Source organism: Ischnura elegans, chromosome 3, assembly GCF_921293095.1.
Source record: "Ischnura elegans chromosome 3, ioIscEleg1.1, whole genome shotgun sequence".
Classification (NCBI taxonomy): Eukaryota; Metazoa; Arthropoda; class Insecta; order Odonata; family Coenagrionidae; genus Ischnura; species Ischnura elegans.
Genome location: NC_060248.1, coordinates 36,850,599 through 36,868,466, shown reverse-complemented (window position 1 = coordinate 36,868,466; position 17,868 = coordinate 36,850,599). Strand labels below are relative to the sequence as shown.

The 17,868-nt window shown below is 36.1% G+C and overlaps 1 protein-coding gene across 1 annotated transcript in view; it reads left to right on the top strand.

The window, feature by feature from the left end:
• LOC124155666 (integrator complex subunit 8) overlaps positions 1-17,868 on the top strand; it is a 28,873-nt gene extending 11,005 nt beyond the window's left edge. The window contains exons 11-18 of the mRNA XM_046529681.1: positions 912-1,092; positions 2,376-2,657; positions 3,668-3,877; positions 7,805-7,973; positions 10,739-10,857; positions 13,447-13,601; positions 15,000-15,191; positions 17,689-17,868. Coding sequence (XP_046385637.1) covers positions 912-1,092; positions 2,376-2,657; positions 3,668-3,877; positions 7,805-7,973; positions 10,739-10,857; positions 13,447-13,601; positions 15,000-15,191; positions 17,689-17,808 — 1,428 coding nt within the window. The 3' untranslated portion in view covers positions 17,809-17,868. The remainder of the gene's footprint in view (positions 1-911; positions 1,093-2,375; positions 2,658-3,667; positions 3,878-7,804; positions 7,974-10,738; positions 10,858-13,446; positions 13,602-14,999; positions 15,192-17,688) is intronic.

Below are 17,868 nucleotides of genomic sequence, written 5' to 3'. Positions count from 1 at the left end.
GGTATGTCTGGTATCATATGCTGTTTTTATGTCTTTGTATTAGTCTACAATGGTATCAACCTTGGTTTTGTTGTTCACATTTTCTTTCTTCATTATTAAAATGCTTGAAAATATGTGGGATGAATCACAATCTTTAATAAAATGTTTGACTCGAGGTGGTGAACAAAATTTCTATCATTTTCTCTATATCATATGCAACCAGTAGAAGGCACTTGTTTTTACTTTTTCGAAGTCTTGTTTTTACAAGCATACCTTCAGGAATTACATATTCTCATGTTTAATACATTACTCATTTTAAGAGGACAGCATTTGGCAATATGTTGGTCATCAACTGGCTAGCCCTCAGGATAATCTCTTGGAGTTGTTTAGGCTGTAGATTCTTATGTAGTCTGGTAATATTTGTTAATGAGGAGAGCTAAGACTATGTCTTGGATAGTGCAGTTTGCCATTGATTGTGACGTATTGTCTGAGGTGTTTGTTTTTTATGATGAAAATCACATCTAAATCCAAGGTTTCAGTGATGAAAATGTAATGTAATACATAGTCTGAAAACATGTTTGTATCAATTTGTAAACATATCTGGTTACTAGATGTAATCTTGGGATGAGACCTGTGTGTGTTTGTACTCAGGTGCAAAATGAACTCACTTAACTTTTTGATGACTTTTTTTATGGAAAAATGTGAAATGCTAACAAAATTTTACTGCAGGTCAACATGACACTAATGAGGAACCAAAATTTAAAAAATTCTAAAGTGTTGGGAATATTTTGTAAATTATGAGAATACCGCTAAGAATTTTTGTAAATAATTAAGCTTCTGCTGGTGGTTAACATGATCAGATTTCATGTGAGTATTGAGAGAATTATGGAAGCATAGGCACTAATATTAAATGACTTTACTTAATTTTTCAGAATTATGAAGATGCCCTCAGCCTATTCTTGTCAGTTCAGAATGAAATTCGTCAGAATATTGGGAGTGGTGGCAATGGAGGCCCCTTTGGCAATGTTGCGCACAAGTTCCTTCGGCTTGTATCTTGGGAGGCTCTTTTGGTTCAAATTCTTCAGTCTCTAGAGCAGTGGCCACATGTTGAAAGTGAGTTTTAAATTATCTGTGGTACATATTAATCAACAAGTTTTTGGTTATTCTGCTTTTCTCAAAGTTGTAAAAGTCAAGTAATTCTGGAAAATGCAGTATCTGTTGATATTGCCCTGAAAAAGTACTCTATGCTAATTATTCAAGTACACAGTAATATTTATGATGATATGAGCATAATTCAAAATGATATTTCCGGGATGATTTAAATATTAAATTATCATTCTTGCCTTGGCATCTGTGATTTTATTTTCTGCTTTGATTCAATGTCTGCCTGCTTAAAAATTAATAGTTGAGATAATTTGTGATATATGATTCTCTTTTGGCTCCAGAAAATAGGTAATATAATGACATTCCTATTTTATTTTTTGTTCTTGATTCAGCTCATTAAACTTTCTGTCAAAGACAACCTGTCTAAAAAGGCTTAGGAAAATGAAAGCAATCAATAATAGAGATACAGAAATTCTTTAAATGTTCAATAAAAGAAGCATTTAAATGTTAGGGATGCTAATGGACTTGGGGGAGCTCCTTGTTTCAGTTGCAGAATATTTGGAGCATTTATTAGTGATAAATTTATGAAGTAGATATCCTTAAAAATACTTGTACTAGAAATAACTTTTTTTAAGTTGCTGTCGGGGCTTAGACTGCATTACTGTGTGGACTAATATTCAGCTAACTATGTTATATTTTCCATGTGGGTTTGCATCCGATGAAGTGTGAAAGAGATTAATGTTGGATTTATCACACTCACATATACATATGCATATGTATATACTACACGTGGATGTTATTATAAATACCTATTCAGTTGCTACCTTTCTCCATTTGCACTTATTTATCGCACTAAAACATTTCTCCCTTTTTGCGTTCAATCATTCCTGTGGGAATTTAGAGGTTTTGAATGAACCACTAAGTTGGCAGCATAGTTGATGCATAAATCCTGAAATGCTTGCACCATCAAGTGAAGGAATTAAGTTGCTCTGCTAAGAGATTAGGAGAATACATGTCAAGTGTTCAGGCTTCGCTTGGTGGAACCATATATGTATCTATAGTACAAAATAAATCACTTAGTAATCCTCCACAAAAACTTTTCTTGTTCCGACCCTGGGTTGTGACTGGTATATGGAATCAGTAAACCCTTGATGATAACTACATATGTACTAGTTGAAACCCTGGGTCATAATAGTAAAAATTTTTGTGGAACATTACTTAGTGTTTTTTTTGCAATATAGATTAGTAGAGATTTATAGTTGAATCAATTAGATGTTTTCATTTCTTACTAGACCCACAAGAACTTACTGCTCGTTGTCGAACATGTTTGGGTGCTTTGAGTGGTAGCGGTGGAGGTAATGGGACTGGTGCTGATGGAAATGTCTTGCCTCGTATGGAGTTGGCTGAGTTGTGTGCGGCAACCCTACTGAATTTACATGACTGGGATTACCTATGCTCCCTTGATGTTCGTCGCTGTCCTAACCTAGAATTTCCATGTGCCTTAGCTGTAGCATGTCGTCACCTCTTGAAATTCAAAGGAGCCAAGAAAGTTTCACGTGATACATGGGATCTAGGTGAGTATTTCATTGTATAATTAAAAATAATGCAGTTATGCATAGAATTATGGTGAAGCAATTACCAAATTTTATCATTTCTTTATGATACATTCTCCATTTGTTTATTTAATATCAAATTTTAAACTATATTCTTTAAATTGCATTGCAATTGTAACTCGGATTTGTTTCACCATATTGGTGCACTGAATTGAATAACATAGTTTCAGTTGTTTCAAAAGTGTTACTTTTAACCTTCCTACGAAGAAAGAAGTAAAAGCAAAAGATTAGCCTTAACTTTTCCTGGCAAATGACTTCAATCATGGTGTATAAAGTCAAAGATTAATGTATTTTGAATGTCACTTGAATGATGTAATAAATAATTTAAAGAATTGTCAACATGCCTTCCAATGTTTTTAGCAATTTAACATACTGCTGCATAAAAAACTTAAAAATTCACATTAAAGAAACTACATATATGGCATGACATTCAAACTCTTATTAGTGTCTGATACAAGGTGGCACTACGGTGGTATGACCCCTGAGACTGGCATCCCTATGCCCGGAAAACTTGGAAGATTCATTGCACTACTCTCATTATACATAGTTATAAGTCATGGTTTGACTGCCAGTTCAATACAAAGTATATGTTCTTTCACTGTTAATCATTAAGTCTTAAATGTGGGCAGGGTGGTATACATATTTTTTCCAAGGACATATTATTGTTTGAAACGTAGACTTTTGTAGCGGGATTCATTGATGTTGATGGCTTTTGGGAGCAGCTGCGTATTGCACTTTGCCATGTGAGCTTTCACGGCCATTGCAGGTCGCATCATCAGACTGCATGAATGGTGTGACCTTCATCGCCTGATAATGCAACCTGCAATGGCTGCGGAAGCTCATGTGACAAAGTGCAATACACAGCTGCTCTAGAAAGCCATCAACATCAATCGACATATGATAGTGTTTCAAAATGAATTTGTTGATTTACTGCAGTGTATTGTATTTATCTCCTTCATTCCTGTAAATAGTTATCCCAGCATTTGGTCCATCCTCCACGATGTCATCGTCTTCTCAGGGAGGCTCTGGTGGTAGTGGGCCCCATCATCACCATCATCATCATGGTGGCAGTGGCGGTGCATTTCATGGTCATCAGCACAAAAGATCTTCATCGGGAAGTACAATATCTGTCGTCCATAGATCATCATCTCCAAGCAATATGGGCTCCAGTTCTACTCCAGGTGGGTTTTTTTGTTAAGTTTTAGTCTTTGTTTAATGCTCCCTTATCTATTTCAGAGTGAGTCAGTATTTTTTGTAGTAATTATAGCTTAAGCCTGAGTCACACAATCATTTGTTTTGTCCCTCTTAGAGATTACTCGAGCAATCGCTTTTCGGGACCAGAAGAGTGATCGCCTGAGTGATCATTATTCTGAATCACGCGGTCCCTCCCACCTTCGCTTTTTGCACCATTTCAGATATCACAGCTCATTGTCATAGGACCTGCATTACGAAAATCTATATCCTGAGTTTGATATCATTCAAATTTCGTCGGCCATGAATGCTCATAAGATATCTTACAGGAAATTACTCGTAATTACAGTTAAAGGTTTGTAAGCACCTAAATTAGTCACACTGTTCTTTCAATAACGATGCAGGGGAAAAATGGATTGTGTGACATTCATGGGCAAGATTTAGGAGTTTGCCCCTGGACTTATGTAATTTAGGCAATATTGTGGCAATATATGTGGGCCAGTGTGATAGAACGGCTCATTTTTCTTGGAATGTGTTCACCGAATAAACAGAGATTTTGTCATTAATTGGGACTTTCACCCCAAAATTTAGCGTTCAAATCATGTTATATAGTTCAATAATGGTAAATCAAACAAAATATTGATGGAATCTTGAATGAAAGCAACATTTTTATCCATTAAAAGTCCCATACGTTTTTTCCGAATGACCCACGCTAGAGAATTAATGTGTGTCAATTTACGTTCTCTCAAAGCACTTGTTAATTATTTGAGCTATAGTTTGGTTTAATGTGCATCCAAATTGGTTTTATGTGATCTTAAAGTCCGAGGTGGTGGCTATGGGGAACTTGCATGAATTTTTTTAATTTCACTGGCAGACAGAAAATTATTTTCTGAATTCAATGAAGAAAACCGCTTGTAAATCTGAGTTTTCCTTCACAAGACATTCAATGATAAATATAACGAATTTTAAAAAGCGACAAAAACTCCCTCACCCCCCAAGTCACTACCGACGAAGCATCGATGACATCATAGGTGCTGAAACATCACACGAAGCAATTGTTGTGATTGTTTGTAATAGTTGCCAGCAGTTATGAGAGCTTCGTTTCTGAGACACATCGATTATTTTCAATCTAAAGCAAAATATCTGACAATAGAGGCTCGGAAGCCCTCATATTTTGTATTATTTATAATATTAATATCTGAGTAAGGGCATAAAATATAAAACTGATGCAGTTAAACCAAAAATTTTATAATAAGTAAGTAACATCATTATAGGAGTCTGAGCCACGGCAGTTGGAAGGGGGATATGTTAATTGTAAGCTGATGTTATCAACAACATGTCATTTGAGTATGTAATTAGAACAATTTTAATGTTTTCTAATGCCGGCTATGCTTTTATATACAATAACTTCATCCATTGATTCATAGGTACTGTAAAATTCGTCGTCTAGGACGGCCTGTGCTTGTATTATTAGGTGAATTCCAGTCAATGTAACTTTTGCTCGCTGATTGGATATTTCTAGGAACATCTTTTGTGCCAAAATAGTGTTATTTTCAACGTGACAACTCCCATTAAGCTACCACTAATAATCACAGGGCCAGTGGTTGTAATGCACAAAGTTTGACTGACAAGGTTGAAAAATATTGGCCAAGAGTTGTAATTATCAATGTTCCATCGTGATTGAATTGTAAAAAGTGCCATTTCGCTATCGATAAATGTTTAGCAGTAATTCAAAAATTGTCAGTGGTGAGTTCACCTCCGTTGTTCACCGTTGATACGACATTTCACGATCAATCTATCAAGATCAAAACTGTGTGTGAAGTTTGTTTTTCTATTATATCAACAAATAGTAGTGAGAAAAGTCACTCGCGTGGTCTAATTTAAGGCTTTAAATCAGTGAATAAATAGTTGTTTTCTTCGTAATGAGCTGTGTTATTCTAAGTTGTACTTGATGAATATAGGAACGGTAGTGACTTCCAGTTTTTGATAATTGTATTTGCCTATTTCCCATTATATTTTTATGATATGTGCTAGTATATCGTTTATGGATTTGCCTATATTATTGAAATAGGTTGTAGCTTGTGTGTGTATTGGCAGCGAAACCGATTCACAATCTCACATGTGAATTGTGTGCAGACTGTTTTGCTGAGAATTCGTATCCGTGAAACCAATGAAATTGTGAAACTCTATCAAATTATCATGAAATAAAAGTTTCTTTGAACAATAATTGCATTTCTTGTGTTTCTTTAATTGTCCATTGCTTTTTATAGATAACTGCCTAAAAGTTATTCATAATTAAAGAAAGTGATTTTCTTGTGCTCTCTGATTTGGCATTAACTTTCCAAACCCCTCTTCTTACTTGAAAAGAATGCAGAGCAACAGATTATTTGTTTTTCACTGGAGTTAAGTGTTTTTATCTGTGATTAAGGCTATCCAGCTAAGTATTCATGAAGTATTTTCAGCATGAAGGGAATTAAACCACCATAGGACGGATAGGACTACCTTCTCCAATGATACAGCATGGCCAAATTCAACAGCACGGCTCGTAAGCTTACGATCGTTATCCTCCAGTATTACGAGTTTCTTTTACATCTCGATTTTCCGCCGACGTATAGCAATAATTTGTCATAACAAATTCCATGAGTTTCGTGGCATCAATTTCTGGTGTCCTAAATAAAGGTTGGTGTCCTAACACCCCCTGCCACACGCCTTTTAGGCGGCTTGCAGAGTAGTATGTAGATGTAGATGAATTTCAGGTGTACTATTCGAATGAGTGGCAACTTTCTGATAACTGAAACATACAAAGTGAAATGCTTGTACTTCATCATCCTGATGTCGCTCTTTTAGTATCCCAAGTAATAATCGTGGTAAAAAAGCACTAGGAAAACTTACCAAGAATAACAGCACATGCACAAGTGACGATGAGCGGCTAAATACTCCCTCAAAACAATGTTTACAGCATGCGCTCAGTGTATTTCCCGACTCCTGACGGCAGTTTAGGCACCTGTGACGTCACGCTTTCCTTCGGCAGAGCTCGGGTGTCTTCGCGCAGTGATCGGCTTAGAGAATTTTTCTCGATTTTAAAGTCAATTTTTCTATTTCTTTTGATGATGAATGGAGAAACTAGGTATTTTTGCGAGCTAATATCCATTTTACCTGTTCAAAATAGTTTTTATAGCAATCGACGACCCATGCAAGTTCTCCATTGACAAGATGGATGCCACTTGTAGGTTTTGAGTTATGGTTTCAGCCACAGATAAAGGGGCATGCCAAGTGATGAAAAAAGTGATGGGAATCCTCATCACTGGAGTGATTGCGAAAAAAATTGTGCCCGATGATCTCTCAAAAATTGGGAAAAAAAAGTAATCATGTATTTCAGGCTTTTGAAAGCTATCATACTTATATTTATTGCTTAGCTACATATTTACCAGAATTTTTCACGATTGACCCATGAATGCTAGCAGGTAGAAAAGCTCCTCTTAGTACCTGGCATGCCTTTAATGGCACAGTAATTGAAAGGGGTTAGAATTAAATCCAGTGAAGAATTACATCTATTGAGATTTCGAATCTGGTGGTTAAAGGCTGAAATAAAATTTTGTAAAACCAAAACTATTCATTGGTCCAAGTAAAAACAAATAAATACACATATTTATTGGTGATCAAATTCAAGGTCCAAGCTATCAGTCAAATCCACCTCTCAATATGTGCAGGGCATAATTATTTCCTGTCATGCAGATAATTCTATTAATGAATGCCATTTATTTCCCTACCTTGTGATTTATACTTGTGGAATTTGGGCTGCTAAAAATTCTTTGCGCATCTTTACCTCCTATATATTCTGAGAGTTTATGAAATTGTCTCTGATTTTTCTGTTTACTTAGCAATATCTAATCTTTGGTCTCATATATTTCTTTTAGGTGGCTTAACCAGGTCTCAGTTGATATCATGGGTGGAACGTTTGAGAGAATCAACTGTTCTTTCAGTATTGGCTTCTTTGCTTGCTCGACTTCATAATGTTCTCCGTGATGAACCTAGTTTAGAATTGAATGCTGAATACACAGCTCTATGGCCAGCTGTTCTAAGCAAGTATGTTTTCAAAGCATAAAATATTTAATTACACCAACTCCATGCATAGTTGAATTGAAAAGGAAAGTCTATTGTATTTTATAAGTTTGAACTTGAAACCACGTTTGTATGCAAATCATAATTAAGTGAGATTATTTTACCATTGCATGAGTCATTACTAGGGACATGCCAAAGGTGGGATTATTTTATTGTGCGGCGGTGTGCCGTCTATGGCGTGAAATACACAGAGCGCTGTGCCAGGAACGGCAGCCGGCGATAAGTTGTTTCAGCCAAAATGTATGCCTCGAAAAACAATTTCGTGGGAGAAACATGAGCAGAAGAAAAACATTATGAAAATCGCATCTGAGTTGGTGAAAATTGCTCATGACTTGGAGAAAATTGCGTTTAACACGAAATTCGCATATTAGCAGGAAAACCCCTGAATTCGCATTATCGCATTTGCAACTTTTGCATGTCCCTAGTTATTACATTTGATACACCTAATTGTGCAACTCTAGAAGGACGAGGGTTGTTACATATGCAGGAGGAATATAAGCCCATTGTTGAGAGTGTTAGATATTTTAACTGTTCACCACTTTTGTTCATATCAATAGATTAATACTCATGAAAATACACTTTCCTCTTTTTTCAAGCATAGGAAATCAATTTACAATGATTTTTTTTTCTTGTAGCAATCAATTTTAGATTAAAAAATACCTTTATGACAGTGTGGATATATATCTTTTTTGTTATTTTTTGGGGGGGATTTTGTTATTTAAAATACATTCTTCTTCTTTGTTTTTATCAAATTCTTTTTCTTTACACCATAAATTTCAACATTATTGTTAAATGAAAATGTTATGCATAAAACACATGTCGAAAAAGAAAAATAGTTATGGGAAGCCATTAACAAATCTCGAAATGACCTCATGCCCCATCACTGGTGCTTAGAATTGTATGTATGTCTGTTGTGTGTATTATTATACTGGGGTTTTTATTCTTGTCTTTGGCATACCAGTGTCCAAGCTCGAAGTCTTGAAGTAAACAAGCCTGAATGTGACAAAACCTCTGGTTCCCTTGGGCTGTATTCAACTGCATGTGAGGCTGTGGCAGTAATTGTGCTTGTGCAATATGAAAAATACATTCTAAGTTTGTTGACTATAGTTTCTCGATTTAAGATTGATTATCCATTGAAGAAATCTTATAAAATTAATCATGAGTTTTTTTTCCTGCTGCTCTTCGTCTTCTGCAATACTAGAGCAGATGACCAAGTAAACGTGGAACATTCCTTGTCAGAAAGTAAAGAAAATAATTATGTTTTACTTAGGGAGTTCATATGAAAATGTATAATAAGTCATGGGAATCCTTACATTAAAATGTGTTAATCAAGGCATTTTTGCATTTGATTTTGTTTTTTATTGAGATTGCAAAAATGTTCAAAAACCGAAGCACTATAGCACTCTTAATCCACCACGTGGATAAACTGCGCACTGATAATTAGGGGTTTACTTATGGTCATTTTCAATACAGGTCCAGTTTAAATTCAATTTCATCGTAAATTTCAGTAACACCCATTACACATTTATTGTCATAATTTCAAGGGCTCAATTTTTCTCTTTAGGTTCATAGTGCTTGAGTCAATTATGAGCAGTGGCGTAGTTAGGAATATTCTTTGGAGGGGATGGGGTGGCTTGGGGTGGTGACCCTCCTCCCTAGGCTACGGAAAAATTTTAGAAAAATGGCATGCCTGGAAATACATTTATACACATCACACATAAAATACCGTATAAGCGCGTGTAAGAGGCGCACACGTGTAAGAGGCGCACCCCTATTTTGAGCATCGAAGCTATGAAGAAAAAAATTTTGCGGCATTTTTTTATACTATCGCGTGGCATTGCAGATGTATATTCGATAACTGTCGAAATTCCAGTACGCCTGGAATTTCGACAGTTATCGAATTTTCCTCTTTCAGTATTAATTGAAAGAGGAAATTTTGATAACTGCGGTGGTAATAGCGGCATAAGAGGGAGTAGAAAGAGTTCCGATCCTCTCTTCGCATACGCCGTTGCTCTTCGATGCTTGTCCTATTCACGAACAATTTTGTTTAAATGCTCTCGCAGGAGTATTGCAATAGAATTGCAGCCATGGAAAATTTTAAGGCAATACACGACAGGCACATAGCATGAACCTTCCCAAGAGCTAGGACAACAATCGGGGCAATCTCAGCGCCGTAGGATAATAACCGCGTCGATTTAATGGAGCCACATTCGGCCCTCCATCAGCCAATGCCTCTGCCGTTTTTTTTCCTTACTTTTCCTGCCTGCCGCTTGTTTTTGACCCAGGATTACGAATGACTGACTCACACTGAAAACCAAGGCCACTCAGTTCCCCTTACACTTGCGACCGGCGAAGGGGAGGGGGGGAAAATAAGAAGTTTGTGTAAGAGGCGCACCCTCATTTCCGGCTGCAATTTCTGGGAAAAAAGGTGCGCCTCTTACACGCGCTTATACGGTACATCATTTTAGCTCTAAAAATTTAACTTAAAGCAGTGATTATATGCCAAAACTAAACAATAGTTTTTAGTATTTTTTTAATTTCTCTGAGGCTTTGGGGGGGGGGGGGCGTCTATCCTCTCATCCTCCCCTCATAGTTATGCCACTGATTATGAGAGTGAAAAGTTTTCTGTCCAGGGAATGGTTTCATATGTAGGTATTTGCTCTGATAGAGGTGGTGTGTTGTTCTTGGGATAATCATTTTCTCTCACGTATTACTTAATCTAATTTCAGTGCTAACTCATACAACACAAGAGCTGTAGCAGAAATGCTGTGGCAGCTAGTCAGCCAAGCTCTTACCATTTACCCAAGGAATGTTGGCTACCTGAAACTGATGGGAGACTTGAATTTTGGTAAGAAAGTGTGTCTGTTATAGTATATATTTGTGCATGATATCAATAGATATTTTTCTATGTTTCAAACTTGACTTGGCAGGCATTGTTAAATGAAGAAATAATATGAAATATATTCTCTTATGATATTTTGTTGGTTTTGGATATTAAAATTTTTGTTGGACGTAGGATAGCAATCATTATATTTGGGTAAACTCTTCAAAGCATCAAATAATTTTTCACAAATCATTATATTACTTGTACTCAGCTACATACTACAATGTAAATCATGATTTGGAAATATTGTTGGCTCCTAAAATTGTTGCCTTTATTAAGTAATGTTTTTTTAATTGAATTGTACATAGGTACATATAATGAGGCCTTGCATACATACTCAAATCTGAGTGGAGTGAGTTGAGAATTCCTGCAAAGGCTAATTCCAGAAATTCGTCTCATGTGATTATGGAGTTAGTGATGGAAAAATGTTATTCAAAATTGATTTTTTGATAATTTCATTTTTAATTGAAAAGTTTGACTATTCAGCGAAAATGAAATTTGAACCGAAAGATTGATGAATCAAAAAATCGACAGTTCTCTGAAATGATTACAGATTGTACATAAGCATATTTGTTTTGCATTCGAGGACTTCTCAAAATACAGATTTGATATGCTGAAAAAAAAATAAAAATCTACGTAGAATACATATGTGAATTATTAGTAATAAAAATGTAAAAATGCATGCGCATAAAATTTTTGGGATCTCTGCTTGGAACAATTTGGCTTTACCAGTACTATAGAGTAGGATTAGGGGTGTTACTCTGTGCTAGAAGTTTTTAGAAATAGTTACTGTTTGCGATGTTTTCTTGCTGATAGAGGGTGAACTTTCCAATTTTACCAGCCTTTACCGACCATTCTTTCACAAGGGATGATGTTTTCAGAGGCCGGTAGTGACTCTGCTGAGATCAAACAAAATGGGCAAGATCAAAGTTGAAACATCGAGTTTGAATCGAAACTCAATGATCAAGGTGATTTCGATTTCCTTGATCTTTTACTTTTAACACCTTGCGTACCGGGGTATTTAAATTCCTGGGAACGCCGATTAGGAAATACAGGGTGGTATCCAGAAGTAGTAGGACTGATTTTAAAAAAAATTAATTTATTGAACATTTTGATATACCGACTCAATATTCTTCAAAACCGGGCATCGACACACTTCTGGTAGCGAGTCTTCCACGTCGTGAAGGTCTTCTGGAAGTCGTCCTCTGGAATGCTGTTCAGCGCCCTCGTCGTCGCTGCTTGGACCGCCTCCACCGTGTCGAAACGATACCCCTTGAGCTGCCTCTTGATCCTGGGGTACAGGAAGAAGTTCGGTGGTGCCACATCAGGGCTGTAAAGGGGGGTGAGGCAAAGTGGAAACGCCGAATTTGGCCAGGAGATCCCTCACAATCCACGCGCCGTGGCACGGTGCATTGTCGTGGTGGAGCTTCCAATGCCCCACAGGTCTGGTCGCACGCGTGTGATCCGATATCGCAGCACTTCCGCGTAAAATCTTACGTTTACAGAATGTCCAGTAGGTACAAACTCCTTATGGACAATTCCATGACGGTCGAAAAATGCAGTCAACATCGATTTCACTTTCGATTTCGAGGTTGACGGACGCCAGGCGCGTTGGTCGTCCTCGACGAGCTCCCTGCCATCCCGAAACAACTTGTGCCACTCAAATATCGAGAAATTGCTCATGGTATCATCCTTGTAGGCCTGCGTAAGCATTTTCTTGGTTTCGGTTGCAGATTTTCGAATTTTGCAGCAAAACTTGATGGCGTACCGCTGCTCTAAATTGTGCTCCATCGCAAATAACGATGAGGCGTCTAAACAGGAGGTCACTAAAACAGTTGTCCACACTCAAAAAATGCACGCAGGCGACTGCCGCATGTCGAAAATTGTTCCCAAGACTCCCCACCATAATATCCAATCTTGCAGACCCCCCTCAATCTTTCCGCCCGCGCGTAAAAAAATCAGTCCTACTACTTCTGGATACCACCCTGTATGTGCCTATTAGGGCGTAATGCCTTTGGTTTAAACATGGTTAAAAAGCTAATGTCTAGAATATAACTTTACCCAATCAAACGTTATGATGCATCAATTCATTATGAATAACGAACAACAACTGAAAACGTACTAACGAATACGTATTGTACGCTTTAAAATTGTTTAGGTTGACGCGCCTAAATGGCGAGAATCTTCGTCATCCCTCCGGAACGTTCGGTAAAAAAGATGACGAGAATTCTCGCCATCCGTACGCAACGTGTTAAAACTTGATTTTTTATTTTAATTGAAATCAATTTTTCTATCACTATTTGTAGTCACTTCCATTAGGTTGTAGTGTGTGCTTTCTTTGGGTTGGCTCTCTATTAGCATCCTAAAATATGGGAATTGCACTTACCCTAAAAAGTAGCCCAGTCGTATGGAAATTTTTATCTTTATTATCTATCTAAACACGTGCGAATTTAAATAGCTTTGACTGATGACCTCCTTTTTTTGGATATATACCAATCTTTGAGACCTCAAATCTGATATATTTTCAAATTTGTATTGTTGATTCTTTTTCAGTCATGAACCACTATGCTGCATCAATCAAGTATTACCTCCAAGCTGTAATTGTAGTCAGTAACTTCTTTGGCCAGTTAATCCCTAGGTCTGTGATTGATGACACAATATATAGGAGGATGATAAAATGCTGTACACAACTTCAGTGTCATACTCAGGTAATTGTATGCCCTTCAGTTATGAAAGTATCACATTATGTTATGATAACATCTAGTTACCATTGTTGTGCTCCTACCACAAATTAAGTTATCTGCCCTTTGAAACCTCTATTTATTTATTTTGAAATTATGATGTGAGCTATATTAATATGAGGTAGTAATAATCAATTTGAAGGTTTCAGCAGTCCTAATAGCCATCAGGATTGCCTTGGCAATAGGGATTGTAATAAGTATCATCTGAGGAGGTTAAATTTTAATTTAGTCTCATAACTCTCATTTTTACAAATTTATACAACATATGTGACTAAGGTGATGGATTTGAATGGGTCATGGGTTTTATGTCTGAATTGTTTTTTTCTTGCACTCTAAACATAATTAATATTTAATGTTTTTAATTTTTTAAACCTTTTTTTGGCTGTAATGCAATTAGAATTACATTTATTTATTCTCAATAAAATACATATTTCATTCATTACGTATCAGCATTACCCCTGAGAGGTAATCAATCCCCTTCACATGAGGCCTCATCCTGCTGCCTTCCCCATTCTGCATCTTCTATATCCTCCCGGACCGCCTGGGCACCTTGGTGCATTATTAAGAAAATTAGAATGTCCTCTTGATCAAAGCAGTGATATCTGAATGTGCAGCTAGTCCAAAATGGATTGTTAGTTCTCTTGTGGTGAGGAAAGGTTTACTCATGTCATATTTTCAAAGCTGGGGTTTTTTTGCTCCTGCAATTTTGATCATAAAGAAATTTTTTGCTATTTTTGTTTCTTTTTATGTGAATGGCCTTTAAAATTGTGTAGTGGCTGTTTAACCCCTACAAAAAGCCCTTTGAGAGTAGTTGAGAGAGAGAGTAGTTGCACCTCGCTTGTTCTTAACCCTTAACTGGTGACGTGCAGTCTGTGAGACCGCTGCATTCCTAAAATTATGAATTTTGTCAAAATTAGTATTTCAAATTATCTATAATTCTTGATAGCTTCATATTTTGGTTTAATGGAGGGCTGCCAATGATAAGTTGATCATAGGGCTCTTACCTTTTCCCCTCTCTCCTCCACTCGTGGAGGGGAGAAATTTTGGGAGATTTTTTGATATGTTAGAAGGAAGTATGTTATGATTTTTAACCTTATCTTCAAGATTTGAATGTATATATATATGTTATTTATTTATTTCCATTACCCCATAAACAGCACATTTATGGCCTTTGCAATGGGGAATTAACAACTAACAATGAAGAACATTCACACACGCCCATGCCCTGGATAAGGGTAACTTATCCAGGCGGGACTCGAACCCGCGACCTTCGGTTTGGCAGGCGAGGACTTTACCCTGCCATCACCGAGGCTGGCTTTTCTAATCAAGTTAAATGATGATTTGTATTTACTATCCATATTTTAGGCAGCGGTTCTTTGTCAGTTTTTGGAAGAAGTAGATTATAATACTGCATTTAAAAGCCTTGGGGAACGAGGGGGCTCTACTGCTGATGCTGCTGATGCCCATCTATCATCATGCATTTGGGATATAACTCTTCTTGAATTTCTTGTACACCTACACGCAAAGCGAGGGGAAATTCATAGAAAGCAACAAGCTGTAAGTAAAATGAAATGGATACTCATAGAAATGGTTAACAAATGCATGTACATGTATATTTTTGTAGCATCTTTTTCTTGGTCATCAATTCATCTCATTGGAATTTTGGCATATTTCCCTCATTTTTAGTGGGAAGGCTATGAAATTTGCTAGTTGATTGTGTGCCAATTTGATTATACCTCTTCAGCTTCTTGGGGGGTTAAAATTTTGTACTAGCTTTGTAATTTATGTTCTCTAGTTTACTATGTATTGATGCCATGCTGGCATTTAAATATCCTGTTGCATCTCGGTATGTAATTAAGTAGGAGAAATGATATGTTCTCAAGTTTGGATATGAAGAAATTAATAATAGATTACAAAGATACATACATTATGGATGGGGATGGATAAAAATGGATGATTACAGGATTAAAAAAATATCCTCCACACTGAAAATTGCAGTGAAAACAGTTCTTTTATTACCTGCATATTATTTTTTAAATTTTGCTTTGAAAATTGTGTAGTAATCCTGCCCTCCAAATGACCCATCGCCATGTTTGCTTAGCATGACATCAGAGATCAGTATAAAAAAAATTACGTGGTGCCAGTAGACTATTAGTCCTAGTTTTATAAAAACCTATGTCTCTCTCAGTAATTTTTCCTTAGTATAGTTTATTTTTTTCATAGCAATACATGTGAATTTCATCATCAATCATGTGACAGATTTGTATTGAATAATTGACAGGTTTGAAGAATGCATGCATACCGTAAGATGTAGCAGTTTGGAAAAATAGCACTTATTTTTTCATCCTCCTCATCTACGGTGATTTTCACAGTAAAAGATTTTGTTCTCACATTATGTTTTGGTATCACCTTAGTCCCAACAGTGCAAAAACTGAAATTTCTTTTCTGTAGAATGTATCCAACTGCTTAATCACCGTATGTCTCTCTTCCACACCTAAGGAATGCTAAGTAAGTCAATATCAAGTATGTTCAGTCGTATTTCTCCAAAACGTTAACTTCATATATCCCAATATTGTACCCAGTATACAATAAAAGCAATGAGTTAATGGCAGTAGTTAAATGAGATACAATCCAAGCTTTTGATTGATAGTTGAATGAGATTGATTTAATTGGTCTGACCTTTCAATATTGCGGCTTCTTAACTCTGGGCCGATGAAATCTTCATTGCCGCAGAATAAATCAGCGACCATGAAAGGATCTACCTTCGGAGTGTTTCCAGAATGCACCTTTTCAAAGCCGAAGTCATCAATTGTGCAATATTTACACCGTAAAATTTTTAGAACTATTCACAGCTGTTTTTGACACACCCTTTAAGTTGTGAATCAGTATTGCAGTTATTGTTTGTTATTACCATGGAGCAAATCTGTTTACTCGCATTCTGACGCCACTAGCCGTTCTTGCAGCTCAAAAGAATTTTGTAATTTTCGCAAACTTTGAAGCTCTGTTGCTACAAGAATACATATTATATTGTATATTTGATATTACATATTATATTGAATATATTGTAAAGTCATATTTTGCAAATGTGAATGACTTTAACCTAAACATCAGTACACTTAAAAAATTACTATGTATTTTAATTTTATGAGAGCACCCCATTTTCCTCACTCAATAATGTAGTATTTAATAGTCTGTATAACGTACGGTTGCACACGGGCCTGCCGGCTACCTGAATCGGGCCGGCTACCTGAATAGAAAACGAAGGAGGAGCTTGTTGTTGCTACTACTGAAACATTTTTAACGGCTTCATTTAGTCTATAGAAACTTGAAAATCCGAAAATTCTGGAATGGCTCTCGAAGTATACACATGTAAGGTAGTGAGGATTTGCCGTTTGCCAATCATATTCGCCAAGACTACATACTTGAACCATTCATATACCTTGAACCGATAAACTTGAACCATTTTCTTCATTTAGTTTTATCAGAAATTTTGTAAAATCGAAATTATGTTAAATGTTACGTAAAATGCGTAATAAAAGTATTAGTATTCATGAAACGTGTACCATAAAATAATAAAACACCTATAAACGTGGAAAAATTGTAGCATTATAATAACACCACCAAGATTTTCCATAACACCGAAATCACATGGTTTTACAACGAATTTTAGAAAAAAATAAAACCACTTTCACGGACCTCTACTCATTATTACTGATTTATTTTTTCTTTAAATATGGATGCACTAGATGAGAAAAATGAATGATAGTTTTGATGTTTTTTGTTGGAAATAATTTTTTTGCAAAAATTAAGATAAGGGATATTAGTTAACAATATTAATGTGGCAATTTGCACAAGTGAGCTTTTTCCATTGCCTATTATTCACTAGTTATCCTTTCACTCACTTTCTGTTTTAGCTTTCTTCTCTGTGTAAATATTTGTTGTTAAAAGGTGCTAATTGAGTTTTATTGATGACGAAAAGCAATTAGATTCTTGAGAAATTATCTCTTAAATTTTTACAGCTGATTTTATGTTAATCATCATTTTTTTATTACAGATTAAAGTAATAGGCTTGTTGGAGCTGAATTCTAATAACAATGAGGAAATACAGAGGGAAGCTGCAAATATTAGAAAGTCTCGTTTTTTGAGAGCAATGGCCAGACAGTATGTCATATAAAATAGTGAATTCATTTTTGTATGATTTTTATTGATTGTTTTTAATAAAAAATACCTTGTA